Genomic DNA, 20,918 nt, shown 5'->3' on the forward strand with positions numbered 1-20,918 from the left:
CACACACTTTACCAAGAAGGAAGCTAAGAAGCAGAAAGGTCAAATAAATTATCTGAAGCCAGTAGAGCCAGAAAGTTGTTGGGACAGTGATTTCTACCGTCCCATACAGATCCAGAAACCCTTTCCTTTGACCACCTGCTGCTTCTAATTATACTGTCTCTGTGTCGTTTCCCCAAAGATCGGTAGTAGTTCCGTTGGTTTTGTTTTTAATCTCTCTACTCACAATTGTATGTTTGCATAAATTAATCACATTGGCCCTCACTTAAAGTAAGTTGCAATTAAATTCCAAATCTGTTACATTCAAGATTCATGAAGGAACTTTTGGAGTTTTTCTTTTTCACTAGTAGGAAATGCTAACTTAGAACCTCACACATTCTCCTTCCGAGTTCTACAGCCCAACGTTACCTAGCTTATCCAAACCACGCACCTGAAATGAAGGCTTCACAGGCTTGTTCAAGTGCTTTCCAGAGGATGGACGGCTGGCACTGTTTGCAGCTTTCTCACTTGGACGTGTAAATCAGAGTTCGTGGCCCTGACCCTTTAGTCTCCGTTGGAAACCACAGAAAGGCCAACGAAAAGCAAGCCTTCAGGGAAACCTGCGATTAAATGTATCCAAATCGTCTCAGAAAGAGATCAAGAGACAATCACTATTTGTTGTTTTTAAGGAACATCGCATCATTTCAGAATGGAAAAAGATCTGAGAGCGGCAGAAAGTTTTTTTGTTTTTTTGTTTTTTTTTGAAAATTAAAATGTATACATAACATTTTATCTCTTCCTGTTTTGACTGCGCCCTGCGTTTGCAGACTGTGTGGGGTTTTTTAGGCAGAAAACTCCCACCCACCCTCCGGGAAAGAGTAAGGCATTTAAAATCGCTTTCCCCATCTTCCTCTCTGCTCTGCACTGCTACTCTTTCATTTAAACTTTCAAGATCCTCCATCGATGCCCATAGTAAACCGCCTTCCTCCTCCTTCTCAAGAATCTTGCAGCTTCCGAACCCGGGGCCTTTTTTTTTTTTTTTTTTTTTTTTTTTGAATGAAAAGAAGAAAGGGAGGAAAGGAAGGAAGCTCCGGAGAGAGGGAGGGAGGAAGGAAGGAAAGGAAAAGCCGTGGCGGCCGCACGTTTCAAAAGCGCGTTTTCGTTTCCTCTCCCGGCGGGCTATGGCCCTGCCAGGCTGCCGTAGCCGGCCTCGCGCGGCCCCAGTCGCGGCTAGGAGCCGCCGTCGGCGGGACTTCCGTGTTGGCGGGATTCTGAACGCTGCCATGGCTCAGACCGTGCAGAACGTTACATTGTCGCTCACTCTGCCCATCACGTGCCACATTTGCTTGGGGAAGGTAATGGGTGATTCTGGGCACTTCTCGAAACAGGGTCGGGTATGAAGTCGCCCGCCGGAGCCGAGGGCGGTCTCCGTGTGTGGCGGGGACGGGGAGATGGGTGCAGACGCTTACCCGCGTTCTCCTCAGGCGCTGGGAGGCCGCGTCCTGGGGGACGAAGGGAACGCGTCGTGGTTGCTGGGTTCATCCTCTGCGCCTTTTGGAGGGGGATGACAGCGGCCTGGGGTCTGAAGGAAGGGCGGCCAGGCGGCTCTGTTAGCTCCGCCGGCCTCACCCGGCCGGCCGACTCCGACGTCGAAGGAGGCCTCGTCAGTAAGGAATCGCAACAGTATTTTACGCCCCTTTGCCACCTGTGTGGCGTGTATGAAGCCCGTTAAAGCACGTTTCCAGGGAGTCTTGCCCAAGATTCCTTCGTCCCCTACACAAGTGGAATGTTCTTGTCCTTGGGCCTGCCCGCTGTGTTAATTGGAGAGTCTTTTCCATTTCCAACATCCTTTCCTTTGCTTAACCCTGCCTTTAGAATGTCCTTTGCTCTGGGTTCAGAATTTGAAAGGTAAATAGTACCCACCCCTTAGTGGTATTTAGAATGAGAGGCATGGTCTTTTGGAACCATTCAGCGATGAGATGGAATCCCCGCTCTTTGTGTTGCAAGAGGTGTCTAACGTGTTTGTGAAGCTAGATAAAGTAGTTCTGAATTAGAAAGAGAATTTTGAAGAGTCTGATGCATTCGTCTCTTGTTTCATTTCCGTTTGTGCCTCCCACTTGGTTTTTAAAAGAGCGTTTCTTTAACGCATAGATCAAGAAAGAAGATCCTATGTATGAGCAGTCAGACTTTTTTCCCACCCCGAATTGCTTTTACATTTGTGATGTGTCTGTTTACCCTCGAGTGCAGACTGAAACTACAGCCTCCTGCGTGGAATTGAGACCTAGAAACTTCATAGAGCAAACATTGGAGTGCCAGCCAGTATGATCATCTGCCTTAGGTGTTTGGGGTTCTGTGTGAATTTACTGAGTTCAAGCAGTAGTAGGAAGTCAGGCTTGGAAGCAACTGGTAACTCTTGGTATCAGTCAGAATGAAATGCCAAGGAAATAGCAAATGTGCTGTGAGCGCATACAGGGGATGGCTTGATCAATTCTGACTGGAGGGATCAAGGATGGTGGCGTAGAGGGTGGTATTTGAGCTGGTATTTGCTGCCACTGCCTACATACAGAGCTGGGAGGAGGGGGAGATGATGTTTATATTTGCTGGTCTACATTTGGTCTCTGACATGAAGTTGCCACAAGTACGGGTTAAGTTCTGAGTGCATTTACTCTCAACAGTAGCATTAAAAGCTGATAAAAATATCTTGGGAAATAATTTTCCTTTGGTCTTAGTTGTACACATTATATCTAGTTTCCATTAGTTAACAGGCTCTTTGGCAGTTGTGTTGACAATGTGTTCTGCCTGGTTGATTTTCCATACCTGTGCTTTTTGTGTTTAACAAAAAAGGATACCTAGTGGAATACAGTGATTTGCAGTTTACAGAATGCTCTTGTATGCATTTAATTACTTCATTTACTCATTTCACCAGTGCTGTGAAATAGATAGGGCTGGTTGCCCCATTTTTTTTTGACATAAGAAAGCTAAGGCTTAGAGTCTCTGGCTTGAACCTCTGTTATCATTTGTGTCTTCAGTAAATTCTTCCTAAAAACTCACGTGAGCTCATCTGTGATAGCAGACACTCTTGTAGTGTGCCTCCTCCCCTCCATCCCTTTCTCTCTTTTTTTCCTGTATTGCTTAGCTGTGTTCTAAAATGAAATCTAATAAAAGATTAATGGTTTGTAAACAGGCATCTTCTTCTGTCTACTGTGGAAGCATAAATGTATTGAAGGCCTGAGTTCTGTGTTCAGACTATGAGTTTTAGCTTCTTCCATTTACTAGTTCTGTGACCTTACACAAGTTACTTAACCTGTCTCAGAACAGTTTCCTTATCTGTGAGATGGGAATGGTAATAGAAGCAACACTCTTTCTTGCATTCTGGGCACAATTAAATGAAGTAATTCAGTTGTAGTGTTTAGCATAAGGTCTGGGGCATAATAATATTCAATAAATATTAAACTTTAGTGTGGGCACTGAGACAGGCCCTCAAATGAGGAAACCAGCCTTTCTAGTAACTGTTCTTCCCAGTTGCTTCCTGAGGAAGTGCACTCATTCTATGAAGATTTGCTTTCCCAATGGAGTGGGACCTGTTTGTTTTAGAAATTGCTGCAGTACATCCAGGTTTTAACTGGTTCCGTATAACTGCTGCCTTTTGTACAGTTAAAGGAAATCTGATCTGTTTGGGCCACTTAACCCTCACCACATAACGGTAATTGTGGAGTACTGGAGATAGCATGACCTGGGGTAGTACCATGTTTCCAATGCCACGTCCACCTCCCTGACACACACCTCTGGCCACCTCTGACATCTGCCTTAAGGTCCTTTTTGACTAGCCCTCTCTCAGATAACCATTCTTTTGCTGCCCTCATTATTTGTCCAAAAATCTCACCATTAGCAAGATTCTTTTCTTTTGATTGTTCAACAGAATTAGGAGCCATTATCCCTGAGAGGTCACTGTTAAAAAAAAAAAAGAAAAGAAAAAAAGAAAAGAAAAAAAAGTGCATATTACCTTAAAGGAAGAGTTGGGGGTGGGAGAGACCTTAAATCCGAATAGATAATATATATAGATGCTGACAGGGATGGGGAAGAATAGAGACATAAGAGTAGTGGAGATAGCCTAAGTATGCACACTGTCAATACTTTGTCTTTTGGATACAAATGTACTTAAAATTGGACAGTTTAGACATTTTGCATTTTCTGCCTTTCTCTGCCTTAGCCTTAAAGGTGGATTCTTTCTGCTTAATAATGTTTAGCAACCTTGCCAATATCTCAAGAGCTCTATGTGTTTGAAGAAGTTAGATACACATCCTGTGGGATGAGTTATGTGTAATATATTTTCTTGCCTATTCCTCCTTAATTTTTTCCTTTTGCCTAGAACTAGTGGGCCAGCAAGCAGAAATGCAGGTTCAGGATATCAGTTAAGTGACATTTAGGTCCTGGTACCAGATTGCTACAGACCAGTTTATCTCTAGATAATTCCAGTCATTTTTCTCATCAATTAGGATTCCAGCTGCAAAATCAAATTATTGTTGCATGTTTTTGACTAAGTCTGCATTTTTCCGTGAGTAACATGTCTCCCAATGTAGACTATAGTTAGTTTAACGAAAGGTGAAGGAGGTTCTGAAGTGAAGTGACAAGCAACTAGACTTCTGGTGCTCTTCAACGTTAGTACATCATATTCAGTTATTCGTCACTTGAGTATAAGTCCAGTTTGAGACTTCAATATAAAAAAACTAGAGTATTTTGAAATTTAGAAAGGAGTTGAAATTGAGGTTCGAATATGTGGAATGGAATTGTGTTGGAATGAATGGACATAATAGCAAATCTTTAAATACAGACTATTTTTCATTTGGAAGGGAATCAAGCTTTGTGTAGCTCTACAGTATTAAGATTTGTACTTATGTAAGGGAAAACCCTGTGGCTGAAATAATCGAAAATGAAATCAGCTTCCTTAGGATACGGGGCATCTGTCTCTTGCAGTGTCCAAAGTAGGGTGGACTGTTTCAAGCTAGGAATACTACAGGAAGAATCCCTTCTTTGAGGGAGGCCTTGCTTTCCACCCATATTGTTGATTGAAAATGTTGACAAGGTAAGGCTAGGTAAGAAGCCTTATGCAACTAAACTAATTAATCAGTGTTCATCAGGGGCTGTTGATTGGCCAGCATGTTATCGACCTCAGTACATTGAGCCCACGTTTGATTCCTGATTGACTCTTCAGTTCCCAAGAGTGGATTGTACATAATTGTCACAAGTAATTTACTTTGACAAAAGCCATATGGACTACATTTTTTTCCTTTCCAAATTAAGTTTGAAGAATGCAGACACTTTCAAAAAATACAGTATTATGTTTTTATGTACTTAGGGCATAATTTAAAAATTGCTAAAAAAAAAGTATTGATGTATCCTAATAATTTTAAGATTGGTATGTAAGAGCTGACATATTTACTAAAGAAATATGATTCTTTTTTTTTTTTTATAGACATTCTTTTTTTTTTTTTTTTTTTTTTCCAACGTTTATTTATTTATTTTTGGGACAGAGAGAGACAGAGCATGAACGGGGGAGGGGCAGAGAGAGAGGGAGACACAGAATCGGAAACAGGCTCCAGGCTCCGAGCCATCAGCCCAGAGCCTGACGCGGGGCTCGAACTCACGTACCGCGAGATCGTGACCTGGCTGAAGTCGGACGCTTAACCGACTGCGCCACCCAGGCGCCCCAAGAAATATGATTCTTGAAAGCATTCTAGGTAGTGATGAAGGTGGGGGAGGCAAGATATATTATTTTTTCTTTTACCTAGAAAGAAATGGAGACCTAAACCAATAGGTATTAAGCAGCTTAGTTCTCAGGATCACATAGTTTTATTAAAGTTCTAGGATCTAAGTTTTGGCCCAGAGCCAAAGATTTCTTGAAACATAGCAAGAACAATCCAGAAATTTCATTTTGAAAAATTTCCAAAATCCCCAAATTGAGGCAGAGGAGTTATTATTACCCATCATTTTTATACCTCAGCCTTCTTTTTCAGTCTTTCTAGGTCTTCCCTAGTGAAACCCATAAAATTTTGACATAGGTGCAAGAAAGAATATTATTTGAAGAAAAATGAACTCGAGTCTCTAGCAAAGATGATAAAAGGCACAGGAACTGACTTTAAGTGTAATTGCCAGGCCAGTTAAGTTGCTTTTCCTTCCCATCACTTCTCTCAGTGGCCTTTTTCTACAGCCCCTATTGACCCCAAAGTCTTGATCCAAATTTCTTGCTTCTTTCAGGCATGTGCTCTCTATTTCTTACTCCCAGATTATTGTTCACTAACTCTGTACTAAGGAAGAAAAAACTATTTCTTAGTTGAAAGAGCACTCAATTTGCAGTTGGATCACATTGAATGATGGTTAAATACTGGTTCTGCCACTTATAACCTGTGTTATTTTTTCCTTGAGACTCAGTTTCCACAGCTGATAATGAATTAGATACTACCAACCCCATTAGGTTGTTAGGGAAATATGTGAATAGTTTACACCAGTGGTTCTGAAAGGGTTGGGAGTGGATTTCATCCTGCAGGGACATTTGGCAGTGCCTAGAGACGCCTCTGATTGTCTCCAGGGGTGTGCTACTTGCGTCTACTGGGTAGAGCCCAGGGATGTTGCTAGCTAAACATCCTACAATATACAGGACAGATCCCTATATCAAAAAGTTCTTCAGTCCAGGGGCCCCTGGGTAGCTCAGTTGGTTGAGCATCAGACTCTTGGTTTTGGCTTGGGTCATGATCTCATGGTTTGGTTTGTGGGTTTGAGCCCCTGGTTCGGCTGACAGTGTGGTGCCTGCTTGGCCTTCTCTCCCTCTCTCTCTGCCCCTCCCGCACTTGCATGCACACTCTCAAAATAAATAAACTTAAAAAAAAAAAAAAAGTTCTTCAGTCCGGAATATCAGTAGTGCTGAATTTGGGAAACCTTGTCCTAAACCAATGTATAATAACTCCTAGTAGGTGAGTCCAGGATGATATGGATATTAATGAATAACCCATTTTGACATGACTTCTCTCAGGTACATCTATTTTTTAAGAAAGGAGCTTTGGTGGTAGAGTGGTCTCTTAAAATTGAAACATCTTCAAATAAAAGAAATGACAACTGTGTAGTAGAATTACAGATTTAGGGTTAATCTTTTCTGCATCTAGGATTGCCCTCTCAGGCCCATTTCAGTGATGAGAGCCCACTTTTCTTTTTTTTTTTTTTTAATTTTTTTAATGTTTATTTTAGGGAGAGAGAGACAGACAGAGTGCAAGTAGGGGAGAAGCAGAGAGATGGAGACACAAAATCTGAAGCAGGCTCCATGCTCTGAGCTGTCAGCACAGAGCCCAACGTGGGGCTCGAACTCACAAGCAGTGAGATCATGACCTGAGCTGAAGTCAGATGCTCAACCGACTGAGCCACCCAGGTGCCCCAAAGAGCCCACTTTTCATACCTTGCTTTCTCTTCCATTCCTCCTCCTCCTCACCACCCTCAGGGTGCATTCCTAGACTATCATTTCAACATCCTTACTCTAGATGAGTTTGGAATTGTACATGTCACTTGCCATTGTTGTCTTACATTTTTATTTCATAAGAATACTGTTTTACTGCCACAGATCTCATTTGAGAGTAAATTGGATGGAAAGTTTAATAATATAGGCAAATTATGACTATTTCTTTATCTCAGAAAGATTTTATTGAAGAAAATTATATGCATATTTTGATACTGTATATACCAGGATCTTGGTAGAGGAAGATGGGTGGACAGGAATTGTGGGAGGGCTAGATGCTTTGTATTTTGCTCTTATAGGTTACAGTCAAATAAATAACAAGTAATTTGTTTTAGTAGTTCTTTCTTATTTATAGGTTTCTATTCTCCTAAGGTAAATTTAAACCATTGTTTAGAAATAATCATCTGATAAGTACTTGGTCCAAAGAAGTGAATTAGTCAACGTTCCAAAACTCCAACCCAATGAGAGTGACAATACCAGGTATCAAACAGTGAAAATAATTCTCCTGTGGGTGGCATTGCCAGTGGCTCTTAGCAGACAGAGTCAAGTCGTCTGCCTATGGTTGTTCTATATAATTTGGTGTATTAAATGGAAAGGTTAAACTTTTGCTGTTTCACAGTTTGGCAGTGGCCATTGACCTTTTGCTTCTTGAGACACTTAAAGGAACGTTATCTCAGCCTTTCATTTTAATACATCAAAATTCACTTTTATTAATCTTAGAGTGTGCCAGGCATTATAGCAAGTGCTATAGGTGGATACAAAGATGAGCATGCCCCTCTCCTGCTCCCAAGGAGCCTGAAATCTAACAGGGAGAACAGAATGTAAACAATTTTCTAAGTAAAGCACAATGCAGATAGAAGTGAACATTAAATCAATGCATAAGGAGTACCCTTAGGAAAATCAGACAAAGACCCGGTTAATTCTAAAAAGGATTAATGAAGGCCTTGCAGAAGAGGTAGCAGTTGATCTTCATCTTAAAAGCTGGAAGGGAGTCTATTTTCATTGGGGAAGCTGGAGGCCAGCAGGATATATCAAGCTAAGAAATGAGAGCACAATAAACAGGGAGCCTCCAATGTGCCTATTAATTTGGTGAACATCAAGTAGATCTGTGTGCTTGAAGTGCGGGTTATATCAAGTATTGAAATAGAAGATCAGTATCGAAATAACAGACGAAATGGCTACTTAAGAACCAGATTATGTTGTTCTTTGAATGCTATATTTAAAACTGTGAACAGGGAAAAATCATTGCTGTTTTGCAGGCGAGCAGTGAAAGCTACTGATCCTTATTTTAGAAAGGTAGCTCTGGCATCAGTATGAAAGGTGGACAGAACTGAATATTTGGAAGCCAGGAAGGTTGTGAGGAGGTAGGTCATTGCAGTAGATCCAAGGGTAAAGGAATGAGAACCTGAACTCATTGAGGTGAAGATGGAAAAGAAGGGATACATGATAGGTAAAAATAAAACAAAACAAAAAACATTTGGAGGTAGATTTGCCATATTTTGACATTCTGGGATGGACTTTTTTCACATTATAACTGAAAAAAAATTTTTTTAATGTTTATTTTGAGGGAGAGAGAGAGAGTGCGAGCGGGGAGGGCAGAGAGGGAGACACAGAATCCGAAGCAGGCTCCAGGCTCTGAGCTGTCAGCACACAACTTGACGCGGGGCTCGAACCCACAAACCATGAGATTGTGACCTGAGCCGAAGTCGGACACTTAACCAACTGAGCCACCCAGGCGCCCCTTCACATCATAACTTTTTGAAACCTGGCTGTATCTTACAAGTGATGGCATATTACAGTTGTATTTTCCATTCTGTTTTCTTAGTGGCACATAAAATATTGGTGCATCTTAAAGTCTCTGGCTTCTTAGACTTGATACATGATACCGGAATTTGGTGAAAGATTGGATGTTGGGGATAAGTGAGTCAGAGATAGCTCTGAGTGCTTTAGCCCAAGTAATGAGGCAGTACTGCCATGAACTTAGATGAGGAATGCAGCAGGAGGAGCAAATGTGTGGAGGAGGCCAAGTTCGGTTTTGAACATGCTGTGGTTGAGGCAGCTACAAGATCCTTCCATGGTGTTAGCTCCTAAGCATACGGAGATAGTAATGTTATTACCTTTTCTTTTCTTTTCTTTTTTCTTTCTTTCTCCCTTTTTTTTAGGATTGTTTTGTGGTATTCTCTGTATTTACATCTTTACATTTCTAAATCTTAATGCCTGAATGAAAAGTATACTGAGTTAAACCACTGTTTTCAGAGGCAGAGAAGCTCATTGTCACTAAAGGGCTTGCCCAAGATCAAACAGCTCAAATGGCAGAGCTGAAGTTGGCCCCAGGTTTATCTCTTAAAGCCTAAGCTCTGCCACTTACTGAGGTCCAGTTACAGAGGGTTCTCAGGAGTTGTCATAGGAAAGATGTTAACATCATGTGATACATGAGATTAAGAGAGGAAATAGAACTATGCCAGATAAGATGGCCCAGGAAAAAACATTAGAGAAAGCAGCTCTACCACCTCCGGTATTTTGATTAGAAGCAACTTACCCTCTGATCCTCTTTTCGTTAAATTTTTTTTTTCAACGTTTTTTATTTATTTTTGGGACAGAGAGAGACAGAGCATGAACGGGGGAGGGGCAGAGAGAGAAGGAGACACAGAATCGGAAACAGGCTCCAGGCTCCGAGCCATCAGCCCAGAGCCTGACGCGGGGCTCGAACTCACGGACCGCGAGATCGTGACCTGGCTGAAGTCGGACGCTTAACCGACTGCGCCACCCAGGTGCCCCGTCTCTGATCCTCTTTTCATTGTGACTCCTCTCCAGCATTACTTCAGCCTTATCAAGACCAGTTCATTGGCTCTATGAACATCGCTTTTTCACCGTCATCATTACCATTCATACACTCATGTCCCTTGTTAGCCGTGGACATTTATGGTCATCATTCCTTTGTCTCGCTCTTTCTCCTTGGCAAAAATCCAACTCTGAGTAAACTGTACTACTCATTTGCTTCCTGCCTGAAACTGAACAGGTAAAAATTGGTAAGAAAAATACACATCTATGTTCAATTGGTCTTAGTTTATAGTCAAAACCACAGATCTCAAATAGGAACTCAACAATGTTTGGCAATCCTGCCAAAATTACTAGTAAGTTTACTTTTTCACTTTTCAAAATAACTGCTTTTATCCTGTTTTCTCAAGTTGATATCCCTACCCAACTTCTCACTCTCAATTGGTAACCTCACCTCGTATTTGATGATGAAATATAGGCATTTGGAATAGTTAGGTATGAGTTCTCTCATTTCCATCAGCAGATCTTCCAACCTTTGCATTTGTTCTCACACCCTCAGCCTTCCCTTTTGTTACAATGAAAGACAGATCCTCAATCCCATAAAAGCCAAACCTTTCCTTTGTGCTTTGGATTTCATTACCTCTTGACTTCTTAGGGACTTTGCTGCCTATGGCTCTGATCCCTGCTTTTCTTCCTTCATCATTAATATTCCCTCCTTACCATAACATTCCCATTGGCATTTCTTATCATGGTCTTATTTTTATGCTCACTCCTTTACAGCAAAACATGAAAGAATTGTCTATATTCTGTCATCACTTCACCTTCTCTGTCTCTCAGACTTCAATCAAGTTTCCACCCCTATCATTCACTGAAACAGTGCTTGTCAGTAACACATCACAATGACTTCCATGTAATTAAATCCCATAGTCATTTCTCTGTCCATATCAAGCTCATTTTCTTCTTATTTGACATGCTTGGCTACTGTCTTCCTCTTGAAAAACTTTTCTTGGCTTCTGTAAGACTAGTTCCCTTTGCTGTTGCTCCTTTTTTTTCCTTCCTCTGCTTCCTGGAATGCCTTGTCTCCAGCTACTCTGCCCATGGAAGGGATCTCCTCCAGTCCTGTAGCTTTAATTTTTTATGCCAGTGATTCTCAGACTCTGCCTTGTCCATTTAAAAGTCACCCTGGCATCACAGATTTAATATAGCCAAAACAGAGTTCTTGATTTCCACCACCTATAAGACTCCTCTTCCTCCACTTTTCTCACCTTAGTTAATGATAGCACCAACCATTGTGATGTCCAAAACCTTTTTTTAGACTGGGGAGGTATTTAACCTTAGTTGTGGGAGCAGTTACAGAGAAAATACTGATTGCTTTTATGGGGTACCTGTGTGGCACAGTCGGTTGAGCATTTGACTCTTGATTTGGGCCTAGGTTATGATCCCAGGATTGTGGGATGGAGCCCCGCATCAGGCTGCACACTGAGTGTGGCGTCTGCTTAAAATTCTCTTTCCCTTTCTCCCCACCCCCCCTCTTTTTCTCTCTCTCTCTCTGTCCCCCTCCCTCCCTGTACCCCTCTCCCCTGCTCATGTTCTATCTCTACAATAAAAAAAAAAAAATACCAATGGCCTTTAAATGAGCTTCTAATGAGGGAAGCCTGTAGTGAGTAGGAGACCATCTTGAATCTCCTTAAATGTGCAGTTTTATGTTTTGACCATTGGCTTTCATCCATTTTAGATGAGTTCATGACTTAAAAAAAAAAACGTTAAATCGTTGCTTTAAAAGCCCAAGAAGATAAGTTTTCTTTCATTAGCTGAGTTTCTTAATTTAGGGGTATATGTACTTCTAGGAGTATTGCAGGAATGTGGTGTGTGTGTATGTGTGTGTGTATTGCAGGAAGCTACAGGATAGATAAGGCAATATCTTTTTGGTATGTAGTTTGAGAAATTTTTTCTTCTTAAAACATTTCATGACTTAAAGATGAAATTAAAACACCCAAAAATATATAATGGTCTGGACTCGGACGCATCACTTGACTTTTTAGGAAAAAACAGAACCTGCAAAGGAAGTTCCAGCTTGTCTGCCTCTTGAGACTCTGACCAAGAATATGTCCTAGATAAACATTCACTCCTTGCTCTGTAGGTAGGCTCACTTTAGAAGAAGAGTTTGAGAAGCTGTCCTTTATGGTCTCATTCATTCACTCAGATCAGTCCTGTCTAATCATTTGAACTGAATGAATTAGAATTGGTTTCTCTAAAAGGAAGTCTAAATGCATGCTGAATTTATCTTCTCTTATTTAGTTTTCATATGTTAGTGTTCATAATCAAGGGATCATCTAAACGTTTGGAAAGCCAGACAAAGACCAGAGAGTGAGTGAGTCCGTCCTTCCTTCCTTCCTTCCTTCCTTCCTTCCTTCCTTCCTTCCTTCCTTCCTTCCCTCCTTCCCTCCTTCCCTCCTTCCCTCCTTCCCTCCTTCCTTCCCTGAGCTGGGGAGGGGCAGGGAGAAAAGGAAAGAGAGAATCCCAAGTAGGCTTCATGCTGTCAGCGCAAAGCCCAATGGGGGGCTTGAACTCAAGAATCGTGAGATCGTGGCCTGAGCCGAAACCAAGAGTCTGACACTTAGCCAGCTGAGCCACCCAGGCACCCCAACCAGAGAGTTCTTCACAGTGAGACTGAAAATGATTACCTGCCTATCTTGAACTGCCGTACACCTGTGATTTCTTTGAGGGCGGAGACCCCTTTCAAATGAATGAATACTCATAGTGTCTTTCTGAGGCAGATATAGGACAGCACAAGCGTTTCCTCTGCAGAAAGTGTTTTGTGGTGGTTCTGTCTCTTCCTTATCTCTCTACTTCCTCTGCTTTCTCTTGATCTTCTGGTCTCTAGTGCAGGACTCTCAAATGGTATTTTTATGATTAGAACAGGAAAATATTGAAAATGCTGTAAAGTGTTTTGAGTCCCACAGTAACATTTCTTTGTAAATCAAGTGAAAGCCTAAGCATTTCGGTGTTATTTTGGTTTCTGTTTTAAAATTTTTGCTGGTTGAAGAATATTAAGTCTTTATTCCCTCTGGTAAGTTCCCTACCTAATTAATTTAAATACTGTCTTAATAGCAGTTACTTAATCTAACACATTTTTTTGAGTACCTACTGTGTATTAGGCTGCCTTCTAGGCATCAGGGATTTAGGCATGAATGAGACGAAGGAAGTTCTTGCTCTCATGCAGCTTCCTTTCTAATGGAAGAGATAGACAATAAATATGAAAACAAACTAGTATCAGGTAGAAAACTGAAGTAATTTCTCTCTTCTATATTCTGTCTTATAAAACAACTACACACAGTCAAAACACATAGTTAATCCTGACTGAGCCACCTAATTGCTTCACACTTTGGTTACCTCATTTGTGATGTATGTTTCCTGTGTTTACTTCACAGGATTATTTAAAACAAAACAAAAACAGAGAAAGTGCATGTGAAAGTCCTTTGTAAAATATAAGACGACATAAATGTAAAGTATTAGTATTTGTGCTTGTTTAAATGGAGTCAGAGATTTGTGTGTTTAGTGTATGTCCGTATTTCCATCAGCACTGTCTGCTGTTTAAATTACAAACCAATGTTTTTTATAAATCCTAGATAATTTCCTTTTAAAACACCTACTCTACTGTATTCTAGAGAAGCAATTTTTTTGCTCTAAACTAAACCTATTGGGATTCTAGTTATGACTGTTGCCCTGTGCTAAAAGTAATGTTTCTGTTTTCAAAGGTACGCCAGCCTGTCATATGCATCAACAACCATGTATTTTGTTCAATTTGTATCGATTTGTGGTTGAAGAATAATAGCCAGTGTCCAGCTTGCAGAGTCCCCATCACTCCTGAAAATCCTTGCAAAGAGATTATCGGTAAGGGCCTATTTTATAAACATATAGAAACAGATTTGAAACAATCTCTAAATAGTGTATATTTGGAGGAAGACGAAAATAGACAGTATTCACTGATGTCATTTTGCCATTATCGAAGTACTACTAGGACTTGGAACTAAGAAATCTGAAGAAGAATCAGAGATTGTTCCAAGGTTAATTTCTTGGGTACCTGGGTAAAATCTGGTAGAGGAGTATTTTTCTGCTGTGAATTTTGTTGATGAAAATAATTTGAATGTATTTCCCCAGCTTCTCTTCACGTCCCTCTCCTGCCTTTATTCATTCTTATATAGGTGATACTTCATAAATTCTCTCAAGTAAAATAGTTCAGGCATCCTTGTATTTGGATAGAATGTCCTGAAAAACAACATCTGTAAAATGCCTTTGCTATCATGATACTAAGAAGTACAAAGAAAATAACCATAGCATAAGTAAAGAGCTCTCAGGAAGAATTCATTTTGAGTGTACTTGTATTGAGTTATGCGCATACAGTTAATGCTGTTATTCATAATCCATTGTAACTGGGTTATTAGATTCAGTAAAAAGACACATTAATCTTTTTATTTGTGTTACCAGTAACTAGGTATGTTTGAATACATTGGTTATAATAATATTTATATCCTATATGATTATATAGGATGTATATAGGTAAACATTTGATAATTGTATGAAATTTAAATTGGTAATATGGATAATATATTACATAATTTTTGGTTAAATATAAATATAACCATTGGCTTTATATTATTTAACATTTGTCTTGTATTCAAATTTTGCAGTAGTACAAATGTGACAAAATATAGCCTTTGCTTTCATTGAATTTACTATAATAAGATACACAGGTAAGTAAACACACATGATATTTTATTGAAGGTATTTCTTGTGGCATTATTTGATATTTATCTTTTCTCAAGATCAAGATAGAGAAAAGGCCTAAGTCGCAGCCCCAAGTATGAAGAAATTAAGCTGGAGAACCATATAAAACAATAAGAAAAAAGTTTATCTTTGTTTTCATACTGTTTAAATCACAAAGAAAGTTACTTTTTTTTTTTCTTTTTTTTTTTTTTTTTTGTCCTGTAGGAGGGACAAGTGAAAGTGAACCTATGCTAAGCCATACAGTCAGGAAGCACCTTCGGAAAACTAGACTTGAGTTACTCCACAAAGAATATGAGGTAAATAATACTTACAATTTAAAATGAGGACAGCATTGAATTCAAGGTAAAACTGAGCTATCTCAGTCTCTGGACTTCTTAGAGTAAACATCCAATGAAATCTTATTTTATCTTATTATTTTTTAATGTTTATTTCTGAGAGAGAGAGAGAGACAGAGCACGAGCAGGGGAGGGGCAGAGAGAGAGGAAGACACAGAATCTGAAGCAGGCTCTAGGCTCCGAGCTGTCAGCACAGAGCCCAACGTGGACTAGAACCCACAAACTGTGAGATTATGACCTGAGCTGAAGTCAGACACTTAACTAACTGATCCATCCAGGTGCCCGAAATCTTATTTTAGATGCCAATTTAAATATATCTTATTTGAGGGGCGCCTGACTGCCTCAGTCAGTAAGGCATGCGACTCTTGATCTCAGGGTTGTAAGTTCAAGCCCCATGTTGGGTAGGGAGCCTACTGAAAAAAAATACCTTATTTGATGAACTTTTTTTCTTTTTTCCTTTTCTATTTCAAATAGAAGACAGCAACAAATACAAGCATTTCTTTTTTCCTTTCTTTAATTTCAAATTGGTCAACAGACATCATTTTATAAGTATTTGCTCCCTCAAGAAGTTGGGAAACAAAGGAAACTCGCTTGTTAAAGTCAGTCTTCCAGCCCCCACAAGGCATTATGAATGCTCTGGTAAACAGTGACTATAACCTTCATTCCATGTGGTTTGTCTATTAACTCACTGATAATTTATGCTCATTAGTTTTGGTAAAGTAAATATACTTATGTCAGCTACCAGCAAAGAGATTTTGGTGTGAAATATGCTATTTTCTATTTTTTTTTTTTTTTTTGCATGTTAACCAGTGATTTTTTTTTAAATAAAAATTGCATGTATTTAAGGGGCACAACATGATGTTTTGATATACATATCCATTGTGAATGATTGCATTAGTCAAGTTAATAAACATAGCCATCTCATCATGTGCTTTTTTATTTTTGTGCTGTGAACATCTGAAATATGCCCTGCTAGCAAATTTCTAGTATTCAGTACTACAATATTCTGATATTCAGCCTACAGTATTAACTGTAGTTCTCATGCTATACATTAGATCTCTAGACTTACTCATCCTACAACTTTGTATATATTGACCCATCTTGTTTCTCCCACCTCCCCATGTGCCCTACCTCCCTACCCTAGATAATCACTGTTTAACTGTCTGCTTGTATGTATTCAGCATTTTTAGATACCACATATAAGTAGGATCATGCGGTAGTTTTATTTCTTATGAAGGTGATTTGACATGGGAATGGAAATTTTCCAAATTCGTTTCATGCTTATGGCATTTATATGTTCTTGAATAGTAACCATTAAGCCCAGTTGTTATTTTATGTTGACTAAGGAGGGGATATTATTAATCTCTTATTTTGACACAAAATATTTTTTTAAATTATTGTTATTTTTTTTAATGTTTATTAAAAAAATTTTTTTTTAACATTTATTTATTTTTGAGAGACAGAGCACGAGCAGGAGAGGGGCAGAGAGAGAGAGGGAGACACAGAATCTGAAGCAGGCTCTAGGCTCTGCGCTGTCAGCACAGAGCCCGATGCAGGGCTCAAACCCGTGAACCGTGAGATCATGAGCTGAGCCGAAGTTGGATGCTTAACCGACTGAGCCACCCAGGCGCCCCTTGACACAAAATATTTTGAAGTATATGCATGGAAACTGCTTCAGTTGCCTCAAAAACTTTTGAAATAAAGTGGGACATAAATAAATGATTGTATAAATGTTGATTCATATATGTTTTCCTATTCTTATTTGTTTATTCATTAATATATTAATTCCAACAAATAAAGTGATTTTCTTATAATGCAATAGTACTATCTATATTAATTCTAAAATGTATTCTTAAATACTTAATATTTATCATACTTAGGTCCTAATCAGATTAATCCTTTAAGAGTTCTGGCTTATTGAGCTACTTGCCAGTTTATTTCCTAACAACAGAATTTCTAACAGTCTTAGTTTAAGATGAAATATCTATTATAGATTAATAAATGGTATCACAAAAAAGAGTTCTAGATCAAATGTTTAGTAACTGGGTTTAAGATAATAAGCAGTTCCAGATGGGGAAAACTAATACTTGAAATAGTCATAGTGGTAATGGAAGAACCAGAATGTAGAAAAGTTAAAAGTATAACTAAAAATGACACAAATTATTCTGAAATGGAAAGTGGAAGGAAATGGGTTCCTTGTTGAATTCATGTGACTTGTCATTCTGGATATCTTCAATAAAATCAAAGATTTGACATTTTTATTTTTTTAACCACAAACTATCACTGAATTAAAGCAGTGGAAATGCCAGTTTTATTTTGAGAATTTCAACTGTACATGACTTTCTGCCTACAGAACTATTCTGATGCGTAACTAATCTGTGTATCTACAGAATTTTGAGTATAAAATTTAAAAACACATTGATCTCCGTTTAGCATACATATGTGTTCAGTATCTGTGTCTATCTAATGGATATGCATTTCTTTATCAGGATGAAATAGATTGTCTGCAGAAAGAGGTAGAAGACCTTAAGAGTAAAAATCTCAGCTTGGAGTCACAAATCAAGACTATTCTGGATCCTTTAACCTTGATGCAAAGCAGCCAAACTGAAGACAAACATCCAATTGCAGACAATCCAAGTAAAATTGACCCAGAAACTGTAGCAGAGTGGAAGAAAAAACTTAGAACAGCGAACGAAATCTATGAAAAAGTGAAAGATGACGTGGATAAGTTAAAGGAAGTAAGTTGTGGTTTTTAAAAATTCTATTACAGTTGTTTTTAAAATTCTGTATTATGAGTACCTTCGAAAGTATAAATAGCCATATTATCTTGACTCATTAGAAGATTGTGGGAGAAGGACAAAAATCTCTGGATGAGCATTTATAAGCAATAGGAAAACTCTTTCCTCCTTAAATGTCATTAGCTGCCAAGAAATATCAGGCGGTTCCATTTGTGACTATAATTGGAGACACTCTAGTGCTTCTATATGAGTTTGCATCTTCTTGTAGGCAAGTGACATCAGTTTAAAGGATGTGTTTCTATTTCCCCTCTTCGTGGTTTGGCTTAATTTTTCTTAAGCTTATGTCAGTGACTGGCCTGTATGCATAAAAACAAACATGTATCCATTTCCCTACCTATAAAAAGAAAAGTTTGGACTATATATTTTCTAGTACTACCATCCTCTTATTTTTAAGATTGTTAGTAGTTAGGCTTAATGACTAATTCCAAGGAAGCCGTGAGCAGCTGCTTTAGAATACTCTGTGCAGAGGAGTATTAAAGCTTATGATGTGGGTTCATTTTTCTTCAATTATTCTTCCGTTCATCCAACGAGATAAAAGCACAGGTGAAAAAGGCAAACCTCTAGGAAAGGAGATGAGATCCATGCCATTAGTACAAGAGGTTATAATTGAGTGCTGTAGAGTTTTGTTGGCCAAAGGGACCAGCCTTTGACTTTGATTTCAAGTATATCCACAGTGGAGTTTTGTTGGTCTGAATTGAGATGGTTTTGTGGTATCCATGTCTACAACCACCCATTTAACCTATCTGCATTCCCTTAAAATATTGTTACTGTGCCGAATTACTGAATCCTGCCTCCTTGAAATCATTAATGAGCTCCATATGATATTTTTAAAAAGTACCATCACCTACTACCCTCAGATCCTCAGCGAAGTTAAGTAGCATTGAAGTCTGCAACTTAGTGTAAATACTAAACCATCTTCACATACCCACGTATAAAATAAATGTTGTTTGGTCTCAACAAAGGCCAAAATGAGAGAAAGAAGGGAACTTAGTGCTTTTAGAGAAAAAATAAACTACAGATACAATGGTACTGAGTTTGTTACAAATTTAGGGAAAGTGTGTAGTTTCTTTAGATATTGAAGGCCAACATTAGCCTGTTGGTTTGTGTAAGAAGAGGATATGAAAAGGAAAGACAGCTGGAAAGTTATAGTATTTATCAATCTACCATGTCCCTTTTAACTTCCCTTTATCTTCTTGAGCCATAATTAGGTTCTACATGGTCTCCTTTATAGTTGTTAAGTTTCATTTAAATTTTCATTTCAATAAATGCTTCTTTGAAGATGAAGATCTATATGAAAACATTACTCATAAGAGTGGTGTAGGGAGTCTTATGAAAAAAAGAGTTCCCTAAAACACAGTTTTTCTTTGTTCTTTTAAAGGTCACATGTTAAATTCAATACCCAAAGCACATTGAAACCTCAGAATTATTTGGGATATTTAATAAGCTCATTTTGGATGCCTCGTGGTGGTATTAGAGAGTATGAGGCAATAAACTGGGACACAAATGGATTAAAACACATGGAAGCAAAATTTGGATGTGAAGTACAAAATAAAAACATACTATAAATCAAATATAGGAGTAAACTTTGGATGTGAAACACAAAATAATAACATACTATAAATCAAATATAGGAGTACAGAAGATTCAGTCTACTTAGAATGAGTGACATGGACTTGTTTTCTGATGTTTCCAGGACTGAGTGAGTTTTGAAACCATTATGAGGCTAGTATCATTACCCAGTCAGTGTTGCAAATGTTAAATAGTTAGCCAAAGTCCTCATTACTCTTCTGGTGCAACAAATAGGCAGAACTTTGCCCTTTGTAATCTTCACTCACCTGAACCTCCTGAACTTGAAAATACCTCTGATAGTTGAAGAACCAGCCAGCCCATAATGAGAATATTAGCCACAAGACTGGGGAAAGACCTTGAAATGTAGCGATACAGATGAAGGAATGGGGGAAAGAAATCAAATGAGTTTCAGATTTAAGCTTGTCATCATCATCAAAAAGCATTCACTAGGTGCCTCCTCTTATGGTGCTATCCTTGAGAGCTTCATTCTCTGTCTGTGTTTGAGGAAGTAAATGACTTTCCTTATATCTTCAGAGGGGGCAGTAGTGTTTGTCAGTCACTTAAAGAATTAACCCTCCATGGTTCTGGTTGGTTTGTGACAGTGAAGGGAAGGAGCTGCTCAGAGTCCAGAGAGAACCTCAGTGAACCTAAGTAAAAGAGCTAGGCTTTGTACCTAGAAGAATGTTTTTTGCCCTTCTTACCTCATCATCCTCTTGGGGCATTTGTGTGTGGATGGACAAGTAATATAGTCAGAAGTTCTAGAAATTAGCCAAAAGCATGGGTCAAATTTTTGAAATCTGGTTTAAACCTTTTTGTTGACAGTAGTTTTTATGATCCATTTACCTTAAAATGTTTTAAATATTAATGTTCTGGTCAAAGATTTTTCTCTTGCCAAGTTAGTGAGATTAGTTTCTAGGCTAGGGAGTGTTGTTATTCTTTGGAATTAAAAAATGCTATAACTGAGGAATTTAAATAGCTTTGAAAAAGACTCTAAAATTGAGGCACACTAGTTTTTCACCTGTCCAAAATCAATATTCAACTTCTAAATTTTCTAGCAATTGATGTTTTGTCAGACAAGTTTTAGGTAGTAGACAATTCAAAAAAAGAAAATAATAGTGGGATTTTTTTAATCAAGAGAAGCCATAGAATTTATTAGAAAATATTGACCCAATG

General features: G+C 38.8%; 1 protein-coding gene and 1 long non-coding RNA gene across 2 annotated transcripts in view; one reads left to right on the forward strand and one right to left on the reverse strand.

The window, feature by feature from the left end:
- LOC131484005 (uncharacterized) overlaps positions 1-1,951 on the reverse strand; it is a 10,334-nt gene extending 8,383 nt beyond the window's left edge. Inside the window, exons 1-2 of the long non-coding RNA XR_009247974.1 lie at positions 1,446-1,951; positions 428-596 (exon numbers count right to left, since the gene is read on the reverse strand). This is a non-coding gene — a long non-coding RNA (uncharacterized LOC131484005). The remainder of the gene's footprint in view (positions 1-427; positions 597-1,445) is intronic.
- Positions 1,192-20,918, forward strand: part of OBI1 (ORC ubiquitin ligase 1) — a 41,472-nt gene continuing 21,745 nt past the window's right edge. The window contains exons 1-4 of the mRNA XM_058682294.1: positions 1,192-1,331; positions 14,014-14,149; positions 15,248-15,339; positions 17,868-18,116. Coding sequence (XP_058538277.1) covers positions 1,260-1,331; positions 14,014-14,149; positions 15,248-15,339; positions 17,868-18,116 — 549 coding nt within the window. The 5' untranslated portion in view covers positions 1,192-1,259. The remainder of the gene's footprint in view (positions 1,332-14,013; positions 14,150-15,247; positions 15,340-17,867; positions 18,117-20,918) is intronic.

The sequence above is a fragment of the Neofelis nebulosa genome, chromosome 1 (genome assembly GCF_028018385.1).
Source record: "Neofelis nebulosa isolate mNeoNeb1 chromosome 1, mNeoNeb1.pri, whole genome shotgun sequence".
Classification (NCBI taxonomy): domain Eukaryota; kingdom Metazoa; phylum Chordata; class Mammalia; order Carnivora; family Felidae; genus Neofelis; species Neofelis nebulosa.